Source organism: Perognathus longimembris, chromosome 23 (assembly GCF_023159225.1).
Source record: "Perognathus longimembris pacificus isolate PPM17 chromosome 23, ASM2315922v1, whole genome shotgun sequence".
Taxonomy (NCBI): domain Eukaryota; kingdom Metazoa; phylum Chordata; class Mammalia; order Rodentia; family Heteromyidae; genus Perognathus; species Perognathus longimembris.
Genome location: NC_063183.1, coordinates 18,504,231 through 18,528,757, shown reverse-complemented (window position 1 = coordinate 18,528,757; position 24,527 = coordinate 18,504,231). Strand labels below are relative to the sequence as shown.

General features: G+C 43.0%; 1 protein-coding gene and 1 long non-coding RNA gene across 5 annotated transcripts in view; one reads left to right on the top strand and one right to left on the bottom strand.

Moving 5' to 3' along the window:
* Positions 1 to 556: 556 nt before the first annotated feature.
* LOC125340306 lies at positions 557 to 21,509 on the top strand. The gene is made up of 3 exons (XR_007208745.1): positions 557 to 692; positions 12,134 to 12,138; positions 21,497 to 21,509. It is a non-coding gene; the product is annotated as an uncharacterized LOC125340306 (long non-coding RNA).
* Positions 2,532 to 24,527, bottom strand: part of Dpp8 (dipeptidyl peptidase 8) — a 52,604-nt gene continuing 30,608 nt past the window's right edge. For all 4 annotated transcript variants that reach the window (XM_048331758.1, XM_048331757.1, XM_048331761.1 and 1 more), the window contains 9 exons: positions 23,730 to 23,809; positions 20,453 to 20,605; positions 19,494 to 19,647; positions 18,053 to 18,198; positions 11,898 to 12,044; positions 10,117 to 10,269; positions 7,751 to 7,893; positions 7,060 to 7,171; positions 2,532 to 4,121 (listed from right to left, as the gene is read on the bottom strand). In XM_048331758.1, the coding sequence (XP_048187715.1) occupies positions 3,999 to 4,121; positions 7,060 to 7,171; positions 7,751 to 7,893; positions 10,117 to 10,269; positions 11,898 to 12,044; positions 18,053 to 18,198; positions 19,494 to 19,647; positions 20,453 to 20,605; positions 23,730 to 23,809 (1,211 nt within the window). In that variant the 3' untranslated portion in view covers positions 2,532 to 3,998. The remainder of the gene's footprint in view (positions 4,122 to 7,059; positions 7,172 to 7,750; positions 7,894 to 10,116; positions 10,270 to 11,897; positions 12,045 to 18,052; positions 18,199 to 19,493; positions 19,648 to 20,452; positions 20,606 to 23,729; positions 23,810 to 24,527) is intronic.

Sequence of the window (24,527 nt, the reverse complement as noted above, 5' to 3'; positions counted from 1 at the left end):
AGCACCACCTCCCCTAGCAGTACAATGCCAGCAGCTGAGAGCCCCCTTCCTGGGGGCAGCAGCACTGCGGCTCTTGTTTATGCTGAAACCTGTCTCCCGCCTCCAGCAGGCACAAGACCTTGTTCTTCGGGAGCACTAAGGACTCCCCAGTTGTGAAGAAAGGTTGAACAAACAGGGCAAGGCGGGGGGAGTGAGGAGAGAGAAAAGACATTTCAATTTCAGCAGCATCTTTATTTGCAACCAAGAACCTGTAATAAAATGCAATGAAACGAATGTTTCCTTTTACAGGATTCAAAAAGCCATGTAGCTGAGAATGAGAGAAAAAAGAAAACCCATCAATGTACTGGAGTAAGACATGCAGTTCATCTTATACAAGTCAGTGCTTGAGACAGCAGGCACTTTATGCTCTAGAATTAAAAGACCTTAACTCCCAATTCTGCTGAAGACAACATAAATTTGTATTTGGGTTATTTGAAAACATACAAACACAACAAAGGTCCCTGGCTGTGAGGGGCTTCTGAGCAGCTGCGGGGGCTGAGACAGCCATGCTCGAGAGGCTGGGGGTGGATGGGGGAGGTAGGGGGGTCCCCAGTCCCTCCTGTCTCCAGGGGAAGGATGCTCCATGTACCATCCTGGTTTACATATGGCCACGTCTCTTGTTCTATCCAGGAGTTGTAAGATGTACTTCCGGGGTCTACACCCCATTCCCCAAATCCTCTCTTCGTAATTAAACTCCACAATGTCATGTACTAATTAGAAGTACTGCTTCATTAATAAGCATGCGTAGCATTTACTTTAGAATGGACATATTCACCATTTTATGTGGTTACCTTTAAAATGTTTTATAGGAATATATTAATAAATATTTTTTTAAAAAAGCACCCTGCTTTTTTTCTATATTGTGTAACTACTCACTATGAAGCAGGGTTTTCTGGTTGGGGTCTTAGTACCGGCTAGAAACTCGTGTGGTCATGAGCACATTTCTCTCTCTCTAGTATGCAGGTGCCTCCTCTAACAAATGAGAACATTAGACTCTATCAATGATTTATTCCAGTTAGAAAAATTTTTGAGTCTGCACAGCTTACAGGAATCATTCATTCTACTTAGAGAGGAGGAAGCTATGGAAAGGTGAAATACGCCTTTCCTAAGGAAAACAAGTAGTAAAAAAGGAGCAAGCACCCTACCTACAGAGTCCACAGTCCTAAAAGGCAGTGCGTGGGCTGTGACTTTGGAGGAGTCAGGAGGGAGGGAATGGCACAGGGGGAAAAGACCTTCATCCCAAAACAGATCTGCAGACCAAAGGGGAAACGGGCTTTCTCCTGCTGCTTTCACAAGGGGAAAGGGGGGCTCTAGTAACTTCTTTCCTGATGACCCTTTGGGATTCTTACAAATCAGTCCAGTGTAAAAGTCAACTATTATTTTCTTATACCCAACTGTATTCTCTACAGAAGAGCTTCATGATTTAGAAACACTGGAAAGCTTGTTGGAAATGCACAGGCCTGATCCGCACCCAGAGTGAGGTTCAAGACCGCACTCCCTGGAGAGCTTGCACTTGGAATTTCGCTGCTCGGCAATACTCAGGAAACGGGCTCTCTTGATGGTTGTTCAGTAGGCTTATTTGTTAAGCCTATAAAACCCCACTTTGCTGTGTAAACCAGTGAGTGCTTTTGCTCTTACTAAACTCTTGGTATTTTTCAGCAGCCTTTGACGCTGCTGCCCGCAGTCAGGGTACAATTTTCGTGTGATTTCTACTGATTGCCTCAATCGACTCTGATGTTTCCCACACTGCCTGGAAAGTGCTCTTTCAGTTGAATAAGTGAATTCAGTCAGGTATTTTTCCCCCTAGAGAAGCAGAATGGCATTTGAGTGAGTTTTAAAAAGCATCCCTTGTGGTGGGAAGAAAGAAAGTAGATGCCCATGAGTAGAAGAAAATTGAGGTTTTTGAAGGGGTGTTTTGGTAAAGTCAGAGATGCCTCATTAAGAAAGAAGCTTGATGGGAAAGAGCTGTCAAATGGGTTATCTGCCTAAAAGTTATTTTATACCGTTCCTGCTCGGATAGCTAAGGGTAGATTCTTAGAGGCCAATTAGCCCAAAGGATTTCGTCTTCAACATCAACAGTCAGATAGATATGCTTAAGCTATGAGGGAAAATACTTTCTTGGGGAAGGAAAGTTACCCAAATCAATTTAATTTAACTTTGAAAAAATAGAAACAAATCTTGGCATGAGAAAATACCATAAACATGAAAATCAATACATATACAGGCAGCAAAATGTGGGGTCTATTATACATTATAAATATACAGCCAGCGAATGCCCATCCCTGTCCCAGGGGACCCGGCCACCAGGCCACCCGGGCCACTGGGTCTCCAGCCCCCCCCCCCAGGGCCCCGCCCATCCGGCCTTCAGGGACGAGGACCTCCTGGAACGCACGCACAGTCCCCATCCTCACTGAGCAGACCGTGCCCTCTCTAGAAGAGGTCTATGCTCTGTAGTGACGAGGAAGAAACAGAGCAAGTTTTCTTGGAGTATGATTTTTAAATTCTGGTAACAACTTTCTAAACAAAATGGTCAGATCCACCATGGGCTCCAATGGAACCCACTTAGTAGCAAAGATCTGATGTGCCCAAGGGCAGATCTTAGTCAGCACCTAGTTGCTCCCTTCATACATAGAAAATGCAATGGCCATTCGGTAAAACTGCTTAACGGCTCGAAACACTGCTGAAGAGAAGCCACGTTACTCCCCTGTTGTTGAGAGCTTGTACGGAAACCTTGAGCTCACAATATTCAAAGTACTGTTATTTTAGAAGATAATTTTTTGTAAGGTTTTTAAATTTAAGAGGAAAAATAACAATAATAAAAAGAGGGTTTATAATAAGCCTAAGGAATTTTTCCTCCTCTGAACAATGTCAGTCTGTGATGGTGACAGAGTCATTTCCCATTGTTTTCCTTAACTAGCATACTGGGAGTTTAAGCTCCACTGCCCCCTCCCCCCCCTTTCTCCTGAGTACTTCTGCTCAATTCTCAAGTGGACCCTGCACTGCCTCCCCCCGGGCCTGGCTATCCCTTCCCACCTCCTAAAACTCCACAACACTTTAATAAGAAAATATCACACGGAAACCCAGCGTCACCAAATTTCCCACATACAAGTGAATACACACTCTTGCTTTTTCCTAGAGGAGGAAAGAGAATTGCCTGCGAATGTTTAAGCTCTCTAATCATTGGACTAAAAATTTTCTGCCTGTAAGTATCAACATCATAAGACTTATAATTAAATCCATGCTACAGGTAGTAGTACAGTTACTTGTTTTTATGCAAAAAGAAAAAAAAATCCCACTCGGTCCTACCATTGAGAGAATTGTTTATACTAGGTACAGTTTAAATAGGCTAAAAACTGGTCTGAGCCAAAAAAAAGTATCTTTAGGAGGCCACTAAATTATCCTCAAAAAAAATCATTAATGACTGGGTTAAGTCATAGGTTTAATAGTGATTAGTTTATAACATGCTGATACACCCCACTTGATGAAGCCTAAGCTATTCAATCACATTAAGTGCTATCAAATCTGTGACTAGTCAAGAGATCCTGGAATTGAACCAAACCAATCACTGATACCATATTTTAACAAACTCAGAAGTATTGTAAAAATCTAATTAAGTCCGTGAGGTTTTATAATGCTATTAAATGTGAAAAGAGGGTGGTACGAATGTGGCGCTCAAGTCTTATTTTTCTCTGTAATTCTCATGGTATTGCTGGATTCCTTAGGAATAGGTATCAATTCATTCATTTTGTGTGTGTGTGTGTGTGTGTGTGTGTGTGTGTGTGTGTGTTTAAGGTATTAGATGAGCTGTTGAAGCCTATGTGCCACCAAATTTACTTTCAGAAGTCAGGTGTTCGGTGGCAGGTACCACAATGTAATGCTTAATTCCATGTTCTCTAATTGATCAAACCTCCTCATTTGGTTAAATAGCCAGTGTAGACCAGAGTTCTACCCAGGGATAATTAGATCACTTTCAGAGCAGCAATACGCGATCCAAGGTTTTCTTGAAGATAGTGCAAAAGGTGCAGTTCATAATGTTCTCCAGACTCAGGAACTCGTATGCTGTGTCTCTCCTGAGGATAGATCTTACCAACAAGAAGTAAAGATAGGAAAAGAACATTTCAGTTAATACATATTCTTTCAAAGCTTTCTGGAGATGTTAGTAGCATGGAGCACAGGGAATCAGAGAGCACATTTAATACATCATATTTAAAGGCTTTTCTCATATTATAATTCTTTTTTTTTTTTTTTGGCCAGTCCTGGGCCTTGAACTCAGGGCCTGAGCACTGTCCCTGGCTTCCTTTTGCTCAAGGCTAGCACTCTAATTAAGAGTCAATTGGAGCCAGGTGCCAGTGACTGACACCTGTAATCCTAGCTACTCAAGAGGTTGAGGTCCGAGGATAGCGGTTCAAAGCCAGCATGAGCAGGAAAGTTCCCAAGACTCTTATCTCCAATTAACCACCAGAAAATCAGAAGTGGGGCTGTGGTTCAAAGTGGCCCTGAGTTCAAGCCTCACAACTGATGAAAAAGAAAAGAAAAGAAAAGGAAAAACAGCAAGGGCTGGGAATGTGGCCTATTGGTAGAGTGCTTGCCTAGCATGCATGAAGCCCTGGGTTCAATTCCTCAGCACCACATACAGAAAAAGCCAGAAGTGGCGCTGTGGCTCAAGTGGTAGAGTGCTAGCCTTGAGCAAAAGGAGCTCAGGGACAGCACCCAGGCCCTGCGTTCAATCCCCAGGACTGGCCAAAAAAAAAAAACCACAAGAGCTAATTGGAGGTAAGGTCTCATCTCAAGGACTTTCCTTCCTGGGCTGGCTTCAAACCTTGATCCTCACATTTCATCCTCCTGAGTAACTAGGTTTACAGCAGGCACAAACACCCGTGCCTGGCAAGGTTTTTCTATAAACCAATAATCCCCTGCCTAAGTGTGGTCTGTACTCTTCAAAGAGTTCTTGGAAATCCTTTTGGGAGCTACAGAAAGTAGAAACGGCTTTCAACAGTGCCCATAGCAGCTGCTGTCTCCCATGGCTGGGAACCTCCTCGGGCCTTCTCACTGCCCAGATGAAGCAAAAGCTGCCTGGAGCGCGGCTGCGGGGCCTTAGCAGCACACGTGAAATGCCGCCCGCCCCCCCCACCCCACCCCACGAGGCCAGTCACAACACAGTGGAAGCAAGTAGGCCACAAATCTTTAATGATGTGGTGATAAGATGGAAAATGCATTTAAACCAGTTGTGCCACAGACATCTTTAGGAAAAGGACTGTGTGCAAGCAAGTTGCAAGGTGAGTCATTGTTCATTTTATTTATTTATTTTTTTGCCAGTCCTGGGCCTTGGACTCAGGGTCTGAGCACTGTTCCTGGCTTCTTTTTGCTCAAGGCTAGCACTCTACCACTTGAGCCACAGCGCCACTTCTGGCCATTTTCTATATATGTGGTGCTGAGCAATTGAACCCAGGGATTCATGTATACGAGGCAAGCACTCTTGCCACTAGGCCATATTCCCAGCTGAGTCATTGTTTTTTGTGTTGTTGTTTTTTTGCCAGTCCTGGGCCTTGGACTCAGGGCCTGAGCACTGTCCCTGGCTTCTTTTTGCTCAAGGCTAGCACTCTGCCACTTGAGCCACAGTGCCACTTCTGGCCGTTTTCTATATATGTGGTGCTGGGGAATTGAACCCTGGGATTCATGTATAGGAGGCAAGCACTCTTGCCACTAGGCCAGATTCCCAGCACACTGAGGAACTGTTTTGAACAGCACTCCATTTTTTCTTCTTCAAAGAAATGATTTTCTTAGACTTGTATATCTAATGAAGTAAGATGGATACTTTAAGACCACACTAATAGGGGCTGGGGATATGGCCTACTGGCAAGAGTACTTGCCTTGTACACATGAGGCCCTGGGTTCAATTCCCCAGCACCACATATACAGAAAATGGCCAGAAGTGGCGCTGTGGTTCAAGTGGCAGAGTGCTAGCCTTGAGCAAAAAGAAGCCAGGGACAGTGCTCAGGCCCCGAGTCCAAGCCCCAGGACTGGCCAAAAAAAAAAAAAAAAGACCACACTAATAGATAGTATCTGTTAATTTCTATAGATCTATAGACACAAAAGTTTTGGAAAGCTTGTTTATTGCTATGAACTTCCCAATACTTATTTTTCTGATAAAATCAGTAGAATATTAGAATATGTGATTCAAAGAATATTATGTAGCAGAAAAAGTCAACACGTGAAGGACTTGCATGAAGAGGAACTAATGTTTTCCACATGATTGATGCACGGGTAAAAGATCCATTTGGTGTATAAAACCCAGTAGATTTAATTCAATGTTTTTAAAGAACAGAAAGGGAGAACAGTGTTAGGGCATACTTCAAATGGTGTTTCAAGGGGTGCTAGGAAAGTGCTGGGCTCCAATGCAATCTTGGTACTACTGAAAAAAGGGAAAACAAGAACAGGGCTGAGAATGTGGCTCAGTGGTAGAGTGTTTGCCCAGCATGCAGGAAGCCCTGGGTTCGATTCCTCAGTACCACATAAGCCTAAAAGGCCGGAAGTGGTGCTGTGGATCAAGTGGTAGAGTGCTAGCCTTGAGCAAAAGAAGCTCAGGGACAGGGCCCAGGCCCTGAGTTCAAGCCCCAGGACTGGCTGAAAAATTAAAAAAAGAATAGCTTCTCTTAAAACGTCTTTTTTTTAGTTAAGGGAACAATGGAAGAGGGGAACTGCTGGTTTCTATGCCAACGGCAATGAAAAAGAAAAGGAAGTGAGGTCCATGAAATCAGGTCTTAAAAAACCTCTCACCACAATGAAGGCAAGGAGCATTTCCTTGCCCAGAAAAGCCTGCCACTGCCCCTGTATCCCTGCTCACAAACTGAACGCAGATACCTTATGTAAGCTCATAGGCTAGTTTCTTGGCCTGACTGCAATAGAATTTTAACCTTAATCAACTAGAAGTGCAGAGACAGACAACAGCCTTACTCCATATTTTGGTAAGTAATCAATCACTACTTAGTACGATACTGAATTTGAAAATGTAGCACTCACCTGTAGATCATATGGTTTTCCAGCTCGCACTAAGAAACTCAGTAATATACTGGTATGTGCAAAATGGACATTCTCATCCAAGAACCCGTGTAAGAGTAGTAAGCGGTTTGGTCTGGAGAAGTAAGGATGTCAGAAATAAGAACATTAGGCAGTGTGGCAAACAGCAGAGGAGTAGAAGGAACCACTGAAACTTCTTTAAACCAGTCATACTGCATAATATCTACTTCTTTATGTTGTATTGTTAAGGATTCCATATATTTAACATTAAGCTTTTAATATTAAATTTCTAAAATACTTACTAGATGTTACATGTTATGAAAGATTAAAAAGAGATCCTGTGTTCAATTTCTTATTACAATATTAGAAACACAACAATTATGCCATGGCCCTAAGAAAAACTTTTCATAAAATATCTTTATTTAGATATAACACTTTTCTCACCTACAAACAATTCTGTGTCTAATTTATTTCAGCCTAAGCAACTGGTTCAACTAGAATTTGTTCAAGAAAACCAAGCAACAGTACAGTAAATGCAGGAGACTTTGATTTGGTTTTGAGAAACCACCATGCCATTCCATTGAATTCTATCAGCGTTTGTCTTTAGTTTGCAGCATTTGAAGTTTTCACTATTAGTAACTTAAAAAGGCCCCTGATTTGCATTCGTAACCTTAATGAGGAAGCTTGCACTCACTCGGAGGGGAACTTTTCTGCTTGCATGGCCACGGAGCCTAGGTAATAGCCCTGTTCGTTCTGGTCCGGGTGGCCCATGTAACGTTCTGTGTAGCCCGTGTCGTAGAAGATCCACAGGGTCACGGGGGCCCCCGCAATAGCAACCTGCAGGTGACAACACCACGGTCAACTGTGCCCCGGAATACGGTGGTGAGCGATGAGTCACTCTTGCAAACTGACAGCTAAAATTATCTCTAGGCTTTGGCCCCACTACTGGTCAGCCATGGGCTCAGGTGACCCAGAAGTGGAGTGCCTAGGTCACGAATGTGACACTGCGTGAGTCAGGAGGTTTCGTGTGCCATAGGCACGCTGCATACCAACTCCTTAACTTGGGCTGGCTGAAACACAAACAGTGTGTCCCTTTATTAAAAGCAGAGACTCATGCAGTGCACCAGTAGCTCATACCTATAGTCCAACTGAAGATCGAGGCTCAAAGCCAGCCTGGGCAGAAGATTATATGAGACTCACCTCCAAAAACTGGCATGTGTGGCTCAAGTGGTAGAGCACCAAGAATGAGTAAAAAAAGCTGAGTCAGAGTGTAAGGCCCTGAGTTCAAGCACTGGAACCTGAACTAGAGCAGATGAGTAATTTCGTGTACATACATTCTTCCTACTGGTAAAAATGTGTAACTTTATATAGGAAAAGCAGTCACTTAAAAAAAATTTTTTTTGCCAGTACTAGGGCTTGAACTCAGGGCCTGGACACTATCCCTGACTTCTTTTTGCTCAAGGTTAGCACTCTACCACTTGAGCTACAACATCACTTCTGGCTTTTTCTATGTGGTGCTGAGGAACTGAACCCAGGGCTTCATGCATGCTAGGCAGGCACTCTTGCCACTAGGCCATATCCCCAGCCCTCAAATTACTTTCTTAATGGCTATAAGCCTGTGATAAGGCAATATTCAGAACTCATTTATAGCTATTATAAAGATTATCTGAGCTGTGTTTGGGTGGTTCATGCCTGTAATCTTAGCTATTCAAGAGGCTGAGATCTGAAGATCAGAGTTCAAAGCCAGTCCAGGTACAAAAGTCTATTAGACTCTGTTTTTGTTGTTGTTTTTTAAAAATTTACTTCTGTGCCTCAGCCAAAACTCTAGCAAGCAAGGATACCTAGACTTGGGCTGGGAATATGGCCTAGTGGCAAGAGTACTTGCATCATATACATGAAGCCCAGGGTTCGATTCCCCAGCACCACATATATAGAAAATGGCCAGAAGTGGCGCTGTGGCTCAAGTGGCAGAGTGCTAGCCTTGAGCAAAAAGAAGCCAGGGACAGTGCTCAGGCCCTGATTCCAAGGCCAGAACTGGCAAAAAAAAAAAAAAAAAAAAAAAGAAGGATAGCTAGACTCTTATCTCCAAAAAACAACAATGACAACAAAAAGATACTTGAGGGCTGGGGATATGGCCTAGTGTGCCTGCCTCATATACATGAGGCCCTGGGTTCAATTCCCCAGCACCACATATACAGAAAATGGCCAGAAGTGGCGCTGTGGCTCAAGTGGCAGAGTGCTAGCCTTGAGCAAAAAGAAGCCAGGGACAGTGCTCAGGCCCTGAGTCCAAGCCCCAGGATTGGCCAAAAAAACAAAAAAGATACTTGAATGTACATAAAGACAAAAACCCTATTATTTGTTTTTAATATTTCTTTTTCAGAACTGAGGACTGAATACAGGGTGTTGCATACACTAGTCAAGCACTCTAAACACCTCTAAACACTCCCTGTCCTTGTGTGTGGTTTCACTGAAACAGGGTCTTGTGAGATAGCCTGAGATAGGCTGGAACCTACAATCCTCCTACCTTAGTTTTTGTTTTTTGGTGCTGGCCCTGGGGCTTGAACTCAGGGTTTAGGGTTGTCCCTGAGCTTTTTTCTTGCTCAAGGCTAACATTTTACCACTTGAGCCACAGCTCTACTTCTGGCTTTTTGCTGGTTAATTACTTATGAGTCTCACAGACTTACCTGCCAGGACTGGCTTTGTTTAATTGTAAGCATGTAAACATTCAGCAATTCACTTATCCAGCACAGATTTATTACATCTTCTCTGTGCCAAGCATTCTCCAACATGGCTGTGATGATTATAATTAGTGGTGTATAGGGTAAAGAGCATTTCATCTGACAACTGGACGAGTAATTACAAACTATTTTGTATGCATTCTGCTAAAGACTACCTAACTCTCCCCCCATATATTACATGGCTATTAAGACACAAACCCTAACATTCTATAATATCAGTAACTCTGTCAATCATTGGAAAATAAGCATTTTTATCTATCTACAACTTACAGGAAATGCTGTCCTATTACAAGAATGAGTACAAGAGGACAACATCACATACCCGGAAGATATCCGACCTCTGCATCAATGCCATCAGGGAGAGGTACCCTCCATAGGACCAGCCGTGGATGCCCACGCGATCTAAGTCAATGAAATCATACTGAGAGGCGAGATACTGGAGTCCTTCCACTTGATCGTCGATTTCTATTTGACCCTGTCAAAAAAAATTTTTAAAGGAACATTTACTGATAATAATGCATAAAGTTTCATTAAAATGCCTTTAAAGCTTATAAATGTTTTTACTAAAATACTTGTAGGGTTTTTTTTTCCCCCAGATCAGATTCATAGTCAAGTGTGGTGGTACATGCCTGTAATCCCAGCTTTCAGGAGGTGGAGGGAGGCAAAAGGCTCACGGTTGACAAACAGCTTGGGCTATATGATATTGCAAAACCCTGTCTTGCCTGTCTCAAACCGCCCCCCCCCCAAAAAAAAATAACCCTCAAAAAAAGGTAGCTGTGGCTCATGCCTGTAATCCTGGCTACTCAGGAGGCTGAAAGCAACATGGTTCAAAGCCAGCCCAGCAGGAAAGTCCATGAGACTCTTCACGCCAATTAATCACCACGAGCTCAAAGTGTAAATGTGACTCAAGTGGTAGAGCGCTAGCCTTGTGCAAAAAGGGCTCAGGGACAGCCCCAGGCCCTGAGTTCAAGCCCTAGGACCATACACAAAAGAAAAAACAATACCAGAAAACAACCCCCAACCCAAAACAAGAAAAAAAAACAACCCAAAACCGATTAGAATTCACTAACTTAAAAATTAAAATTCACTATTTAGATTAAAAAATCTGTTTATAGAGGCCTACAGTTTCTGTTGCTATTCTGCCCTAGAAATTAGTTACCATTAAGTCCTCAAGCTCTTTCTTACTGCTCCACAAACTTTCCCTTACTATTGGGCTCCCATTTCTGTTTGTTCTGTAGTCTGCCAAGAGTTCAGCATCTTTCTTGTAACAAGCCTTCCTATACAGAAAACAAAAACGTAGCCCTCTTAAGAGATGGGATCATTTTGCGTCTCCTGCAGTAAAGCAGAAGGAATCGTTCCTGAGGCCCTAAAGCTTCCTGTTTCCCCCTAACACTCCATCTAGGAATGGAGCCTACAGTTTCTTCCAAGCTCTATTATGCCCTGACTACTACCACTAGCACTCTTTCTAGATGACTTGGCCCGCCAGTGCACATGATCTTGCTTCACTGAGCCAAAAACAAAAATGAGAACGACAACAAAAAACTTACATGAGGATACAATATAAGGTCAAACAACTGGCCCCATGTCTCACTCAGCATGTCCAATACACTGGCATACACAGTGACTGCCTTACTGTGCAAAAGGAACACCAGAGTCTCACCATTTCCCAAAGCAGCAGAAAGGACATGGGGCATCTCTAAAAGGTAGCATTTAAAGCTTCCTGTAGAGAGAAAGAGGCTTGTCACAAGGGAGGCGCTAACCAGTAGGTTTCCCTCTTCACAGAGAGGACAGAACAAACCTCCGTTACGTATTCCTCACAGCTCATGGGATGCTGAAAACTAAATGGGGCTGCCATTTGCCTAAGGTGGACACACAGAGGGTGCTGCTCTGAAAAGTGGCTCCATCTCAGCTCCCCAAAGTTCTGCCAGGCCTGAGCTAGCCCAGTGTGCTTCTAGTAGCATTTTCCCTCCCACCTGAACACACATACACACACATACTCAGTCTCAGTTTCTCTCTCTCCCACCTTTCTCCAGAATTTCACACTAGACAATGCACCAGGAAATGTAAATGTCTGTAGGAGAAAAAGGTTTTATGCTCACACACCATTTTGTATTTAAAGGCTCCTTCAAATTTAAGCCCTCGGTGGCAGGATCCCCTGTTGTCTATCACCACAACCACATAACCCAGAGAAGCGAGAGTATTCAAACGGAAATACTTGACTCCTTTGAACCGATTATTTACCAATTGCACCTGAAAGAGAAACATATCTTCAGTGACATTACACAGTAGCCCATGAACCACAGAGAAGCAAGGCCTTGCAAAAAGTAGAAAGCTTAAAGCTTTAGTATTACTTTGTCTTTAAAATACATCTTTTTAATTTAATGTACTTTTGTCAGTCGTGGGGCTTTAACTCAAGGCCTGGATGCTGTCCCTGAGCTCTTCTGCTTAGGGCTAGCATTTTACCGCCTTGAGCCACAGCAGAATGTGTGTGAGTGTGAGTGAGTGTGTGTGTGTGTGTGTGTGTGTGTGTGTGTGTGTTTCCTCCAGTCCTGGGGCTTGAACTCAGGGCCTGAGCACTGTCCCTGGATTCTTTTTTTTTTTTTTTCTCAAGCCTAGCACTCTGCCACTTGAACCACAGCGCCACTTCTTGCCGTTTTCTACATATGTGTTACTGAGGAATCGAACCCAGGGCTTCATGTACACAAGGCAAGCATTCTTGCCACTAGGCCATATTCCCAGCCCCACTTCTGGTTTTTGAGTGGTTAATTGGAGATGAGTCTCCTAAAGACTTTTATGCCCAGGCCAGTTTTAAATCAGGATCCTTAGATTTCAGCCTCCAGAGTAGCTAGGATTATAGGTTTGAGCCACCAGCACCCTGCTATCTTTTTTTTTTTTTTTTTTTTAATGCTAGTCCCGGAGCTTGAACTCAGGTCTTGGGCACTGTCCCTGAGCTTTTTGTGCTCAAGGCTAGCACTCTACAGCTCCATTTCTGGCTCTTTGATATTTTAATTGGAGATAAGATTGGCTTCAAACTATGATCTGCAGATCTCAGCCTCCAGATCTCAGCTTCCGGAGTAGCTAGGATTACAGATTTGAGCCACTGGCACCTGGCTTAAAATGTATCTTTTGAATTGCTTAAAAAAGAAAAAATCAGCTGGCACTGGTAGCTCACGCCTGTAATCCTAGCTACTCAGGAGGCTGAGATCTTAGAAGCTAGGTTCAAAGCTAGCCGAGGCAGAAAAGTCCATCAGACTCTTATCTCCAATTAACCAGAAGTGGAGCTGTGACTCAGTGGTAGAACATTAGCCTTGAGCAAAAAAGCTCAGGGACAGTGCCCAAGCCCTGAGTTCAAGCCCCATGACCAAGCCCTAGGACAGACCCCTGCAAAAAAGAAATCAGCCAGGCCAGGTGCTGGTGGCTGGAAGCTGCCTGGACAGGAGAGTTGGTGAGACCGTTATAGGGAACAGAGCTGACTCCATCTTGATTAGGAAAACATATAGGAAATGTTGGGGGGAGTAGAGCTGACTCCATCTTGATTATTAGGTCAACCTGATCCCAAAATTCTGCTTCTGTAAATGGCTTGCTTAACTTGTTTGTTGCTTGCTCTACCCCCTACATCAACCTCTTATATCTGTGCTATCCTTTTACCTTTATAAACCCAGCTCGAGGAGTGTTGTCACAGCCCAAGTCTGCACTGTGTCCCTGGCCAGTCAGTTCGCTTTTTACTTCCCCAATAAATCCATCTTTTTGTTTGAGACCAAATGTGTGGTGGACTCTTGGAGGGACGTGGAATCTCTTCCCTCGAACCCCAAACAAGACTGTTACCACCAATTAATCACAGAAAAATCTGGAAGTGGCCCTGTGGCTCAAGTGGTAGAGTGCTACCTTGGGCAAAAGGAGCTCAGGGCCAGCTCCCTGGCCCAGAGTACAAGCCCCACTACTGGCAAGAAAAAAAAAATCAACTGAAATGTTTTTGTGTGTACGTTGCTTCTTCTTTAACTTCTCACTCAAGGTTCAGGAAAATTATTGAGTAATTCCAGGCTTTAAAACTCTTAGATACTATTTACAAAAGAATTAAACCTACCTGGGGCTGGGGATATAGCCTAGTGGCAAGAGTGCCTGCCTCGGATACACGAGGCCCTAGGTTCGATTCCCCAGCACCACATATACAGAAAATGGCCAGAAGCGGCGCTGTGGCTCAAGTGGCAGAGTGCTAGCCTTGAGCGGGAAGAAGCCAGGGACAGTGCTCAGGCCCTGAGTTCAAGGCCCAGGACTGGCCAAAAAAAAAAAAAAAAAAAAAAAGAATTAAACCTACCTACAGAAAGAGTTGTTAAATTGTCTACTCTAAAGAATTATGTAAGAGGGCTGGGGATATGGCCTAGTGGCAAGAGTGCTTGCCTCGTATACATGAGGCCCTGGGTTCAATTCCCCAGCACCACATATACAGAAAACGGCCAGAAGTGGCGCTGTGGCTCAAGTGGCAGAGTGCGAGCCTTGAGCAAAAGGAAGCCAGGGACAGTGCTCAGGCCCTGAGTTCAAGGCCCAGGACTGGCAAAAAAAAAAAAAAAGAATTATGTAAGATTTTAGTAAAAGTGACAGGAGAAGTCAGGTCTCTGTCTCGTCTAGGTTTGATTCTAACCAACAGTAGAGAAATGTCGTATTATTTGACACAGTGTGTGTGTGTGTGTGTGTGTGTGTGTGTGTGTCTCACAGTGTATTAGAGCTTGCACTCACAGACTGGGCACTGTCCCTTAGCTTTTTCCACTCAATGCTGGCACTCTACCACTTGAGCCAAGCTCTACTTCTGGCTTTTTTGATGGTTAAATGGAGATAAGAGTCTCATAGACTTCTTTGCCCAGGCTGGCTTCAAACAAAGATCCTCAGATCTCAGCCTCCTGATAGCTTGGATTACAGGTGTGAGCCACCAGTGCATGGCTGGAAATGGAGCTTCCTTTTTCTTTTTGACAAGCTAGGGGATCCTGGAGCTTCCGTAGGACTATAATGTCACAGCGGCCATGGTGGTCGTGCTATGTGGACAGTCATTGTATACCCCCAACATTAAAAAGCACAGCACACACAAACACGCCCCTTATACAATGATGATAAGTGACTATGTTACTGTTTCATGTGGTTACTATGCTTGTTATTATTGCTTTGCAGTGTCCTGTACTTATTTAAAAAATGTTCAAGAGTTGGTGGTAGGTCTAGTGATAGAGCTCCTGCCTAGCAAGTGTAAAAAGTTCTGAGTTCAAACCCCAGTACTGCCCCCTACCCCCCCCCCAGTGCTAGCCCCCCCCCCAAAAAAAAAAAGAGTTTAGGGCTGTAGGTGTAACTCAGTGGAAGAATGAGTGCTTGACACACACGAGGCCCTAGAGTCAATCCCCAATGCCATCCAATAATAATAATAATAAAATGTTTACTGATAGCCAGGCACCTGAACTATACAAAAGGTCATACTGTGAATATATATATAAATACACACACATATATAATTACACATATATATATATTTTGGTGCTGTTACTCTGGCTTGAACTCAGGGCCTAGTCACTGTCCTTTTGTTTGTTTTCTTTCAAGGCTGATATTCTACCACTTCTGGCTTTTTGCTGGTTAAGTGGAAGTAAGAACCTCACAGACTTTCCTGCCTGGGCTGGCTTTAAACTGCAATCCACAGACATCAGCCTCCTGACTAGCTAGGATTACAGGTATGAGCCACCAGCACCCAGCTGATTTTAATTTTGTTTTTGGTCAGTTATGGGTCTTGAACTCTGGGCCTGGGTGTTTTCCCTGAGCTCTTTTGCTCAAGGCTAGTGCTCTACCACTTTGAGCCACAGTGCCACTTCTGGTTTTCTGGTGGTTTATTGGAGATAAGAGTCTCAGGGAGGGCTGGGAATGTAGCCTAGTAGTAGACTGCTCGCCTCGTATACTTGACGCCCTGGGTTCGATTCCTCAGCACCACATATATAGAAAAAGCCAGAAGTGGTGCTATGGCTCAAGTGGCAAAGTGCTAGCCTTGAGCAAAAAGAAGCCAGGGACAGTGCTCAGGCCCTGAGTTCAAGCCCCAGGACTGGCAAAAAAAAAAAAAAAGTCTCAGGGACTTTCCTGCCTGGTTGGCTTTGAACCATGATCCTCAGATCTCAGCCTCTGGAACAGATAGGATTACAGGCGTGAGCTACCAGTGCCTGGCTCGATTTAATAGAAATCAAATTTAAATCTTCCATAATTTGTCTAGGTGACTATAATAGAAATATAAATCATCTTTTGTCTGTTAAGAGAACTTAATGACAGCAAAGTGATTTAACTTAATTATAGGACTATCATCATTGAGATTTTATCACTTATATGATCATTTGAATTTCACATTTTTCATACCACTAGGTATACATTTTCAGACAATACTGGTATAATTACAAGGGATATTAATGAGTCTAAGAGTTTCATTATCAACACACTATAATTATATATTATGTTAATTATTATGTTAATGGAAATGTATAATTAAGGGAAAATATTTTATTTATTTATTTAGTACCAGTAGTGGGGCTTGAAATTCTCTTTATGTTCTTGCTTGGCTTTTATGCTCATGATTGGTGCTCCACTACTTAAGCCACAATTCCATTTTGGCTTTTTGTTGGTAAGTGGAAAGAAGAGTCTTTTGGATTTGTCTGCCTAGGCTACCTTTGAACCTCAATCCTTACATCTCAGCTTCCTAACTAGTTCACAGGCGTGAACCACAGGTGGTTGGCTAAAGCACCTTATTTTAAATTTTTACTTATTTTTGGGGGAGTGTAGGAGACCAAGCACAAGGCAAGAGTAAACATTTTAAACAATTAATTAAGGCTGAGTGCTGGTGGCTCATGCCTATAATCCTAGCTATTCAGGAGGCTGTGATCTAGGACCACAGTTAGAAGCCAGCCGGGGCAGAAAATTCCCCATGAGACTCATCTCCAATTAACCACTCAAAAGCTGGAAGTAGAGCTGTGGTTCCATGTGGTAGAGCACCAGGCCTTGAGTGAAAGAGCTTAGGGACAGCACTCAGGCCCTACGTTCAAGCCCCATGACCAACAAAATAATAACTAACCAAACAAACAGATAACCTCATTTAACCAATTTGTTTTGTTTTTTTTTGCCAGTCCTGGGGCTTGAACTCAGGGCCTGAGCACTGTCCCTGGCTTCATTTTGCTTACGGCTAGCATTCTACCACAGCGCCACTTCTGGCTTTTTCTATACATGTGGTGCTGAGGAATTGAACCTAGGGCTTCACTTTACCACTAGGCCATATTCCCAACCCACATTTAACCAATTTATCTATCTAAAATAGTTGACTCTGTGTGCCAATCGCACGGTTAATAGCCACATGCTAGTATTTAATCTTATAGTTACACAGCAATTGTCTTTCCAGATTTAAAAAGTATTTCAATTTGCCTGAGAGGCGTAGCCTTATAATAAAGGGGAAATTTACTAGGCTATTAAGGCTTTCTGAAATATAGGACTCTCAGGCTGGGGATATGGCCTAGTGGCAAGAGCGCTTGCCTTGTATACTTGAAGCCCTGGGTTCGATTCCCCAGTACCACATATACAGAAAATGGCCAGAAGTGGCGCTGTGACTCAAGTGGCAGAGTGCTAGCCTTGAGCAAAAAGAAGCCAGGGACAGTGCTCAGGCCCTGAGTCCAAGGCCCAGGACTGGCAAAAAAAAGGAAATATAGGACTCTTTTTATTTGCAAAGACATTTAATTATTTCATTTCATTTCCCAACAAGTGTCTCTCTCCCCCCCCACCCCCAAGTTCTGGGGCCTGAAAAGATAACCTCATTTAACCAATTTGTTTTGTTTTTTTTTGCCAGTCCTGGGGCTTGAACTCAGGGCCTGAGCACTGTCCCTGGCTTCATTTTGTTTACGGCTAGTACTCTACCACTTGAGCCAGAGCACCACTTTTGGCTTTTTCTATATATGTGGTCCAGAGGAATCAAACCCCGGGTTTCATGTATGCAAGCCAAGCACTCTACCACAGCCATATTCCCAGTGCCAACAAGTTTCTCTACATAGACAGTTATATATTTACTTCTTGGCATTAACAGTCCATTCCCACAACAGTTACAACTCTTCATGGTGAAAGTAAGAAACTGACATCGATTTATCTATTAGCCATACAAAAACTTAAATATCGGCCTTCTGGATCTCTATAAGGGATAGCTAAAGTTGGAAACGACATAAGCCACAGATAGATGCATGTGCAGTGGAATGTATCTCTACACCTACCTGAGGACCGCCATATATGAATATTACAGTGGGGTATTTCTTTCCAGGTTGTAGATCATGAGGTTTGTACAGCATTCCATACAAGGTGAATCCCGTAGTACTTTCAAAAGAGAAAATCTCAGGAGGGGTGTAGTCGGGAAGAGGACCTAGAGGGAGGTAACACACAGCCTGTAAAAGCAGTTCTATAAAATGAGAGCAAGGGAGGAAATATCCAAACCCAGAACTCCATACACAAATGACTGGCCTTCCTTTTCAGGTGAGATAACCAAGAATATTTATCTTAAGGAAAAAAAAATTATCTAACAACTATCAGTGTATCTATTGGGTATTTTAATAAAGTTGAGAGGTGGATAAGAGGTGGATAAGAAACACGTATTTAACTCAGTTAATTTGGCTTGCTCAGTATATAATTGTAGGTCCAGCAGTGTCACACCAGCCTCTTGTTAGTGTGTATGCAGTGGATGACTCACAGCTGAGATCATGGTAACATTGCAAATTCTGCTCCTGGACATCAGAACAGCCTCTGGTTCTACGTGTGTGTGTGTGTGTGTGTGTGTGTGTGTGGTGTGTGTGCGTGTGTGTGTGTGTGTGCGCGCGCGCCGGTCCTGGGGCTTGAACTCAGAGCCTGAGCCCTTTCCCTGGGCTTCTGTGTTCAAGGATAAGATTCTACCACTTAAGCCACAGCTCCACTTCCAGCTTTTTTGGTAATTAATTGGAGATAAAAGTCTCACAGGCTTTCTTACCAGCTGGCTTCAAATCTTCTTTTTTTTTTTTGCCAGTCCTGGGCCTTGGACTCAGGGCCTGAGCACCGTCCCTGGCTTCCCACTCAAAGCCAGCACTCTGCCACCTGAGCCACAGCGCCCCTTCTGGCCGTTTTCCATATATGTGGTGCTGGGGAATCGAACTGAGAGCTTCATGTGTAGGAGGCAAGCACTCTTGCCACTAGGCCATATTCCCAGCCCTGGCTTCAAATCTTTTTTTTTTTTTTGGCCAGTCCTGGGCCTTGGACTCAGGGCCTGAGCACTGTCCCTGGCTTCTTCCCGCTCAAGGCTAGCACTCTGCCACTTGAGCCACAGCGCCGCTTCTGGCCGTTTTCTATATATGTGGTGCTGGGGAATCGAACCTAGGGCCTCGTGTATCCGAGGCAGGCACTTTTGCCACTAGGCTATATCCCCAGCCCCCCTGGCTTCAAATCTTGATCCTCAGATCTTAGCCTCCTGAGTAGCTAGGATTACAGGTGTGAGCCACCTGCACTGGCTGTACTAACTCTAATTCCTTAGCAGATAAAAATGAGTTGAACATATTTCATGGGAAAACAGATTTCCCCAAATCTGTTAAAAATGGGGGGGAAAGACTGTCCAGGAGATGTGGACGTGAGACACCATAGGCTTAGGGTAGTGTGTTCTAAACCCATTTAAGTTCAGACCAGGAAAAGGATTACCTGCAGAATCCAAAATGGTAGCCCAAAATTCCTTTGTTTTGCAAGTTGGGTCATTTGGGTCATTTGCGAGTTGCTCAGGACTCGTCAGTTTGTAAAGGGACACACAGTGTGGATTCTTCTGGTTACTATATTTGCTTATGAAGAAGTCACAATTCTAGAGAAAGGAGGAACAATTATGTAGTTCCGCAGGGAAAAATGAAAACAAGGCAACCTGCTATTACTTCTACACTAATCCTATAGAAGGAATGTAGAAAGAATATAATTATTTTTGGCCTCATGCTTGCTAGGCATGCACTCTACCACTTGCACCATTCTTCCAGGCCATTTTTTTTTAACGTTACTTTCAAGATAAGATCATGCTTTACGCCTGGAATGGCCTAGACTGAGATTCTCCTATTTGTACTTCCCTCTGGCTCAAGTCACTGTGCCCAACTATTGGCTCATGTGGAATCTCAATAACTTGATTTTTTTTATTTGTTTGTTTTTTGGTTGGTTATGAGGCTTAAACTCAAGTGCCTGAGCACTATCCCTGAGCTCCTTTGCTCAAGGCTAGTGCTGCACCACTTTGAGCCACAGCGCCACTTGTTGTTTTCTGGTGGTTAATTGGAGATAAGAGTTTCACAGCCCTTCCTGCCCAGACTAGCTTTGAACCACGATCCTGAGATCTCAGTCTCTTGAGTAGCTAGGATTATAGGTGTGAGCCACTGGTGCCTGGCTTCTCCAAGAACTTTTATGTCTGGACTAGCCTTGAATTGTGAGTCCCTAGACCACTGCCCAAGTAGCTAGGATTAGAGGCTTGAGTTAGGTACTGGCTGAGTTTGACTATATATGCAAATATATAATGTTGAATTAAAGGTTAAGTATTTCAAAGATTTTCCTTTGACATGGCTTCTACAGGCCAACATGATCAACTTTCACATCATTCACAAGGAGTGCTGCACGAGAACAGGACTTAATACCTGGCTGATGCAGCAAGAGTGGGAGAAGCCACGGTCAGTCAGCCTCGTCACTTCTCCAGGATTTACATAGCTGACCACGTACAGGTGATGCTCTAAAGGGGAATCTTTGGTGCCTTCAAAATACACCAGCTTTCTGACTTCATCGACCTGGATCTGCCAAAATAACAACAACAGCACCATCAGTCCTAGTAAGACATGGACAAGCCCAGAAACTCAATCAGCCCAATTCTATTCCATCATCAGAGTCCTTTGAGTTGGGCCCCTTTTATTTTTATTTGCTAATGAACTAGAGTCGGTTTTGTTTGCTGCTCCTGGGGCTGAACTCAGGGCCTGGGCCCTGAGCTTGTGTGTGCAAGGCTAGTGTTTTACCACTCGAGCCATAGCTCTGCTTCTGGCTGTCTTGGTGGATACTTGGAGATAAGAATCTCATAGGCTTTTCTGTCCGGGCTGGCTCTAAACTGTGATTCTCAGATCTCAACTTCCTGAGTATTAACAGCTGTGAGCCACGAGCACCCATCTTGCCATTAGAAATTCTAAATAATGAATAATTAGAAGCTGAATTCAATTCCTAGTACTGCTAGAAAAAAAAATCTTTAGGTGAGAATAAGGCTATTTGCAAAAGCAAAGAAAAAGTAACTTAAAGACAAAATAAACAAATATGACTGTAGGGAAGGAGAGAGCGAGGAAACGCACGCCATAAACAAGCATATCATAGAGAGCGGATGTGCACAGTGGCAAACTTGTGGCCAAATAAGGCTGAGGCGTGTGACTGTGCAAGGTTGGGGTTCACTCAGCATTGCCCTCCTACTGTCATAGTGTATGAAATTTACAATAATGCAAAACTAGGATTCCTGAATAAGATGATGGTGATGATGATGATTATTTTATCAGTCCTGTGGCTTGATCTTAGGGCCTGGGCACTGTCCCTAAGCTTATTTTGCTCAAGGCTAGCAGTGCTCTACCACTTGAGCCACAGCACCACCTCCAGTTTTTTTCTATGTATGTGGTACTGAGGAGTTGGACCCAGGGCTTCATGCATGCTAGGCAAGCACTCTACCACTAAGCCACCTTCCCAGACCCAAGTTATTGTTTTTCCTATGGTAGGATTAACAGGTGAGTCTCTCAATGGAACTAGATTTTATAACCCAAAACAAACATAGGACTTGGATGTTTCTCTTTAGTCACTTTTGAGAAGATAGTGATTTCTAAATTTGCCAGTATACTCAGTTTCTATCAACTTGAAATTCTATTTAGGATTGACTAAATCCTGGTGGAATATGAAATATATAATTTACTTAACATCTTTTCTCCATACATAGAAAAGGTAGAGTTTCTAAGAGCTTTGGTAAAAGAGACTGAAAGTCAAATAAGCAAAAGATAGTAGGAAAAGCAATAAAAAACAAAAACAAAAACAAAATGCTGTAATCCTAGTTACTCAGGAGGCTGAAATCTGAAGATTGCAGTTCGAAGCCAGCCCTGGCAGGAAAGTCTAAGAGACTCTTAGCTCCACAGAAGTGCAGCTGTGGCTCAAAGTGGTAGTGAGTGATAGCCTTAAGTAAAAAAGCGCAGAGACAGGGCCCAGGCCCTGAGTTCGAGCCCTAAGACTCACTAAAAACCCAACAAACAAAAAGCCCTCAAAAGATTTGCTACAGAAAGGCATTTGCAGAGAGTAAAATCAGTATACTTCCTTTCTTCTACCTATTAATTTAAGCTGTGTATCAATGCAAATCACTCTTGGACAGCTTAAATTTGTGTGATAAGTAGGCAAATTGTTCATTGCCTCAGGAGGCAGAAATTGCTAGTGTAATTTCTATATTTAATGCAAAAACAACACAGTAGCCTTTAATGGATTTAAAAAAAATTTCAAACTACATTTGAACTCATAACTTCTGCTAGACCCTACAAGTATGGATTGCTTCTTTAATGAATGGCAACAATATATATGAAAATGGTGACCCTCAGTAAGCAGAACACACTTAACAGTTAGGTTATAAAACAGGTGAGATTTATAACTTATAACTAATATCACTCCTTTCTAATGACTTGCATTCTTTCTTTTGGAGGTATTGGGTTTGAACTCAGGGTCTCTGCTTGCTAGACCACTGAGCCAGATCTCTAGTGGTCTTTTGCACAGATTATTTTTTTTTGGCCAGTCCTGGGCCTTGGACTCAGGGCCTGAGCACTGTCCCTGGCTTCTTCCCACTCAAGGCTAGCACTCTGCCACTTGAGCCACAGCGCCGCTTCTGGCTGTTTTCTGTATATGTGGTGCTGGGGAATCGAACCTAGGGCCTTGTGTATCCGAGGCAGGCACTCTTGCCACTAGGCTATATCCCCAGCCCCTGCACAGATTATTTTTGAGATAGGCTCTTACTTTCTGCCTGGGCATATGCCTGGATTTTCTTTTTTAAACTGTTTTCGGGGGGGGGGGGGACGTGGGGGCAGGGATCTTTTCTTTTTCAGTACTGTGGATCAAGCCCAGGACATTGCACTTGATAGGCAAGCGCTTTGTCATTGAGCTACATACCAGTCCCTTTAATTATTATTACATTATTATTGTTGTTATTATTTGCAGTACTAGGGTTTACACTCAAGGCTTTGTGTTTTCATGGCAAGTGTTCTAACACCTAAACAATACTCCCAGTAAGAAACTGTATTTTTGTATATGTTTCCTTTTTTGGTACTGGGGATTGAACCCAGGATATTACACTTGCTAGGCAAGCACTTTGGCACTGAGCTACATCCCAGCCCTAGACCTGAACTTTTGTTCTTCCTAATTTTTGATTCCTTTTTATTAAAGCTAGGTTAAAGCTAGGATGTCCAAGCTCAGCTTCTTCCACTGAAAAAGTTTCACCGACTTTTCTGCCTGCACTGGCTTGAAGCTGTGATACTCCTGATTCAACCTCGCATTAGGTGGGATGACAGGTAAACACCACTGTGCCCAACTACTGGTTGAGAAGGGGGGTCTTTATTTTTTCTTTCTAATTTACTTTATTGTTGTTTTAGAGGTGATATACAGTGGGGGTACCTTCACAAACGTCAGGTATTAAGTACATTTTCTTTCACATGACACAGTGTCATCTGTTCCCTTATTCTCTCCCATTCCTTCCTTCCTGAGAAGGGTGTCTTAAAAACATTTTTGCCCTGACTGGCCTCAAAGTGCAATCCTCCCACTCGCAGCTTCCCAAGTAGCAAGGATTACAGGTATGAGCAGCCAGTGACTAGTATTATCTTAAGCTTTTTTCTTGACCAAATGTATCAGTAGAATAAAAGGACATACATTAGATCCATGCCGACCAAGAACTTCCCATTCACCACTGGTAATCGCTATTTCCTCTTTGATTGGGCACTTGAAATCACCTAAAGATAAATACAATTACAATTCAGTACTTTACGCTGCTGACCAGAAGCAAATGAAACAATGTAGAATTCGTTTTCTATCTTCTCTAAAAAGCTACTTAAAAAATCAAGTTATATTTAGAAAATGAACTAAACAAAGGTCAGTGGTATATGACATTATAAGTGCTACATGTCATGGCACTGCTTTAAAATGGCTCATTTAATGTTATTTCAATTAATTCCAATAAAAAAAGGTTATAATGGAAAAAAAAATCCAAGTGATCAGTGTTCAGAATTCTCTGGAACAATGATAGAAGGACCTACACAGAAGATGTGAAAACAGCAAGTCAGGGGAAAGAAAATTTCAAAAGAACCTGCATTTTTAATATTTGGTTAGAGAGAGAGGCTTTACTGACAGGCATTTCTTCTAGAACTACAACAATGTATTTGAAAGCCAAAGGAGGAAAAAAATGGATACAATTGTTCTTCATTTACCAAAAAGTAAGCTGGGTAAGTTTTACCATACAAAATGCCAACATGCCCTATCAGTTGAGATACTGTTCTGAAGAAGTGAACTCAATTTTTTTTTCCCCTAGCTGCTCAGCTCTGTGTCAGTAAAGGGTAATAAAGCTGAAGATACAAAATACTAAACTTAGTAATTTATAAACTATACGGATAGAAAATAAAGAACCGTTTAACACATTTATGATACCTAGTATTCATTCTATCTACTTAAGGA